Here is a 4,767-nt window from a genome sequence, read left to right as displayed (position 1 = left end):
AGTTATCTCTGATCTTAATCAATTTGAGAGCAACTTTTTCTTGAGAAATGTTATTTCAATTTGCAAAATTACATGGTTAAAGGGTTTATAGAGTCACCTTGATAATCATAGGGCTAGCTTGCCTGACACTGTAGAAGCCGGGCATGCATTGTTTTTAAATACTTGGTTGTAGTTTAGACTGCCAGCTATCAGAGAAATGTCCCTATAATTGACAGAGAAGATAAAATGGGAAAGAAAAGGGAGTTGGTAAGATAGATTTTTCATTTCTTATCTTGTGATACATTCTGCAGCAGTAAACACCACTATCTCTTAAACCTCTTGAAGGCAGGGAAAGAAAACACTCCAAGAGAATGCTTTATAAACATTTTATAAACACCTGGTCTAGGTGGCTTTGTCCTTTGGGAAAGTCTGTATGACCTTTCTTCCTCTTATTAAATAAAACAAGGGTATAAGGACTGATGATCTGATTTGGTGAGTTGGTTACAAAAATGGCTCTGGCATCTGTTACTTCTACTCAGCTATTCATTATTTCTGTTCTGTTAATAGTAGTAGACATTTGATTAACTGCTAAGATTAGGACATGAAGGGGATTGTGGAGTAAATGATGTAGTGAAATCTCCATCATATCTTCTCGTTACCTGTTACTCTGTTTTCAGGTTTCTAGCAGACTGGCAGCTGGACGCCTTTACCTCTAGGGCAGGAAAGGCTCTAATTACTTTAAGAATAATTGGGGAAAAGACATACCATAATAATCTATCAATAGAATTCCAGAACTGAAAGGTGGTTTATCATTTGGAGAAAGGAATAAAAGGCAAATCTCCATTCTTCAATAAAGACATACACTTTTAGATCCACTAAAAGAAAAGAACTTTACAGTTTCTAAATATTAGAAACGCATATTTTATGCATAGCCATAGTAAAGAATAGGATTTATACACACCATAGCTAACGTGGTAAGCAAAAAATCTTGAGTAAAATGACAAAAACTCAGCTGGGTGCTAGTGGCTCATGCCTATAATCCTAGCTACTCAGAAGGCTGAGATCTGAGGTTGACAGTTCAAAGCCAGCTCAGGCAGGAAAGTCTGTGAGACTTTAATGTCCAAATAACTACCAGAAAACTGGAAGTAGAGTTATGGCTCAAAGTGGTAGAGTGTTAGCCTTAAGCAAAAGAACTCAGGGACAGTGCCAAGGCCCTGAGTTCAAGCCCCACAACCACCACCAACAACAACAAAAAAAGAAATCTCAAATTTTATCACAATAGGTATATTATAATGTACAAAATAAGAGAAAATTATCTTAAGAGTTTAATATTTACTCTAGACCAGGAAATGTTCTTTTGAAATAGTTACATTTTTCCATTTTGTGCCTGGTTACTCTATCTAAATCATAATAGAGGAAAGACAAGTTTCTTCTATATGGATTTTAACATATCCAGCCATCATAGCCAAAGGTAATCATCAAGAGCATAGTTCAAATGCTGGTAATGTCAGACTCCAGAGTATATGAGCTCAGGGTCTACAGACTGTAGGAGAGCTGGAACCTATACATCAATTTTGTCATTCTCAGCCCACTGCAAATATTAGAAAGCTTCTAAAACATATTTATCAGTAGTCACAGAAGATGCTTATGGAAATCTGAAAGGGGAAAATGAAGATAACTGTTAATTATAAAACTGAAGTAGAAATGAGGGCATTGGCCAAACCTCAAAACTAGAAAAAGATGAGTTTATTGTTCATACTTGTAATCCTAAAGAGGTTTTGGGCTTTGGTTGTTGAGATCCAGAAAGAACGTAAAATAAAAAAAATTCAAACAGAGACATATAGTTAACAGATTTATTGAGCAGCACAGTCTGAGATGGATAAAACCTGCCCTTATTTGCTGACTGAGCAAAGGTCCAGATGTGGGCTAGAAATCAACATACCAGACATGGCAGGACTACGAAGAACACCCCCCTCCAGGCATTTATTGGCTAATTCCAATCTTTTTTTAACCTTACAAAGTTGAAATATCAACTACTATTTAGTGTTATCTGTTTATATAAAGATCTGACTAAAGTAATTGTTACTACTCATAAGCCTGATCTGGTGATTGTCAGAAGCAGAAATAAGTGTCTCAATTCACAGTTCAATCTTTAGTTATATAAATTAAGTGGAAAAGAGGCTTGAACATATTTGCTATAACTTTAAATGTATAGATTTATACATGAAACAAATATAAAAATGGCAAGGATAAATTTAACTTGAAAAGAGTGAACTGTAGGTTATAAGACTTCTGATGACAGCCATTATCAGTTATAACTACATATTCCACCCTATAATCTCAAAAATCAAACCTTGTAACTGTCTGGATTCGTATGTGACTGTATTCTTTCCAATATGCATTCTTTCTTGTTCCAGGGGTTGCTCTATAACAGCAGGCACATTTCTGCCAAAAATTTCACAGTGTTCGAGAAACTGGATACATTCCTGAATAACACAGTCACGAAGCATGATTGTATGCTTTGACATGTTCTCCAGTAAGGACAGGAAGCACCTTTTGGCATAATACCAAGTATCAGTCCCTAACTTTTTATTATAAGGTTCCAAGCTTTTGATAACTCGAGAAATGCCAAAGTCATAATTTCCTTTGGCACAATAAAGTGTTCCTATCACCAAATTCACAATGCAGAGATGGTAGATTTTCTTGTCTGGGTCACCATAGGACAGGTGCTCTTCTTCCTTTTCAATCTTCCTCATCAACTCCTCAGCTTCTTCATTTTGACTGGTCATAATGTAGGAAACACAGAGGTTGGCTAACACAACAGCACTAACATTCAGGATGTTATCATAATGCTTTTTGACTATGGGCTCATAGAAACCAATGGCTTCTTTGTATTTGTTTTCCTGCATGAAAAGGACATGAGCCACATTCAACTTCCACACATCATGTTCATTACAGAATTCCACAGACTTGCGGAAGATCTTCTCCACCATTGAATAATTTTCAAGGTTCCAGTAGATTTTTGCCTGGGCCATCAACACAGGAATGTACTTCTCAAGGGCATCATCATATTCATTCAATGCTTTTATGGCCACATCATCATCTCTATTGTGTCTTGCTTCTTGTACTTGTTTGGTGAGTCTTCGGAGCTGCTCAGTCAGCATCCCTGCTAGCCCATCAAGCTTAATGAAAGCCTCTTCAGGAGCTGTCTGGCAAGTGATCATTGCATCCAAGAAGTCATAGAGATAGGGTGTGAGGAATTTATAAGTCAGATGTGCATTCTCTGCCAGGACATCTGCTGCCAGATCAAAATACTCATATTTACAGTAGAGCAGTAAGAGGTTGCCAAAGGTCTCTGGGGGAAAGGGATTCTGTTGCAGCAAAAACTGTAACTTTTCAAAGCCCTCTGTAGGCCTGGTGTCCATGTTCATGAGTGCCTGGTTGTGCAAGGTCACAGGGTCCAATTCCTCTTCTGCCCTAGGGGGCATGTCAGTAAGGGCCTCTTGAGCAGCATCAAAGCTTTTCAACTGGTATTCTATGGCTGCCTTGAGGTTGAAGGCTTCCACCAGAGCAGTCTGGTGGAGGACTGAGGTGTTGCCCACACTGCGAACGTCGATGCCCTCAGTGGTCATGCCCACACCCAGCTCTGGGTGCTGGCGAATACCACGCTCAATAATGTTGGCAATGTGTTTAAGGGCAGGGCCATAGTGTCTGTTGCTGTAACATGCCAGAGCAAGATTGTAGGACACATCAGGCTGGTAGCCCGAGGCCTGCAGGGCGGCAAAGAACTTGGAACAGGCAGCTTCATAGTGTCCCTCCTTGTAGAGCAAACAGCCCAGGTTGACCTGGCCATCAGTGTCATTCTCGCCCCCTCCCTCCTCGCCAGCCTCCCCACCCAGCAGCTGCTCCACCAGGCTCCTGGCCCCTGGCAGGTCTCCCTCACTGTACTTGATAGCAGCCTGCAGGCGCAGGACCCGGTTGTGGTAGGCTGGGTTGTCGAGGAGGAGGAAGGCGATGCGGGTGGCCTCTGGGTAGAGGCAGGCCTTGTACAGGGCCTGGGCCTGGTAGAGGCGGTACTGCTCGATGTCGGGGTAGAGCTGGCCGAGCTGCTCATAGCACTCGGCGGCCAGGGCGAACTCCTGCAGGCGGTAGTAGCAGTAGCCGAGCAGGGAGAGGCCGGCGCGGCTCTTGGGGCTGCGCTGCAGCTCTGCGCCCAGCAGCTGCACGGCCTCGGAGTAGCGGGCGTCGCGGATGAGTCTGTACACCACCGCCGTGAACTCCCCGTCGGGGATCTGAGCGCTGCTCAGCCCCGCCATAACCGCCAAGATGGTTGCGAGTGGTTGTTTCCAAGGCAACAAGGCAACCGGAAGCGGAAGTGAGAGTATAAAATTTCCTCTCTCGAGCGGGAAGGGAATTAATGGTGGAAGGAATGGCCAGCGGAAGGTGCGGAATCCCGAGGTGATCCTGTGCAGTGTGCTTTCTACAGGTTAGCAAATGCAAATGTGTCTCATTCGTTTGACACATAAGCTTATATTGTAAAATCTACTTCAGGGATTAATTCAAATGTGAAAATATAACCATCATAGTTGATGCCAATACAGCTGCAGTAAATGCTTAAAATTAACTGAGCGCGGGTCGCTCATGCGCGCAATCCTCGCTACACAGAAGGCTGAGGTCTGGGGATTGTGGTTCGAAGCCAGCCTGAGAAGAAAAGCCTGAGGGACTCTTAATGTCAATCATACGTCAGTGGAGCTGTGCCTCAAGTGGTAGAATACCAGCTTTGAGCAA

General features: G+C 42.5%; 1 protein-coding gene across 1 annotated transcript; it reads right to left on the bottom strand.

Annotated features, from left to right (window-relative positions):
• Positions 1 to 2,294: 2,294 nt before the first annotated feature.
• LOC122115032 (tetratricopeptide repeat protein 30A2) lies at positions 2,295 to 4,354 on the bottom strand. Its single transcript, XM_042688332.1, has one exon. It carries the CDS (start codon positions 4,293 to 4,295, stop codon positions 2,298 to 2,300), a length of 1,998 nt encoding a protein of 665 aa, XP_042544266.1. The 5' UTR covers positions 4,296 to 4,354; the 3' UTR covers positions 2,295 to 2,297.
• Between the last annotated feature and the right edge of the window lie 413 nt (positions 4,355 to 4,767).

Source organism: Dipodomys spectabilis, unplaced genomic scaffold (assembly GCF_019054845.1).
Source record: "Dipodomys spectabilis isolate Male_0828 unplaced genomic scaffold, ASM1905484v1 ptg000115l, whole genome shotgun sequence".
Taxonomy (NCBI): Eukaryota; Metazoa; Chordata; class Mammalia; order Rodentia; family Heteromyidae; genus Dipodomys; species Dipodomys spectabilis.
Note: the sequence above shows the minus strand (reverse complement) of the source record. Positions and strands in the feature narration are given on the sequence as shown.

What these genes read in the sequence shown, in the direction of transcription:
- LOC122115032 (XM_042688332.1), bottom strand. Translation starts at nt 4,295, where the DNA reads ATGGCGGGGCTGAGCAGCGCTCAGATCCCCGACGGGGAGTTCACGGCG.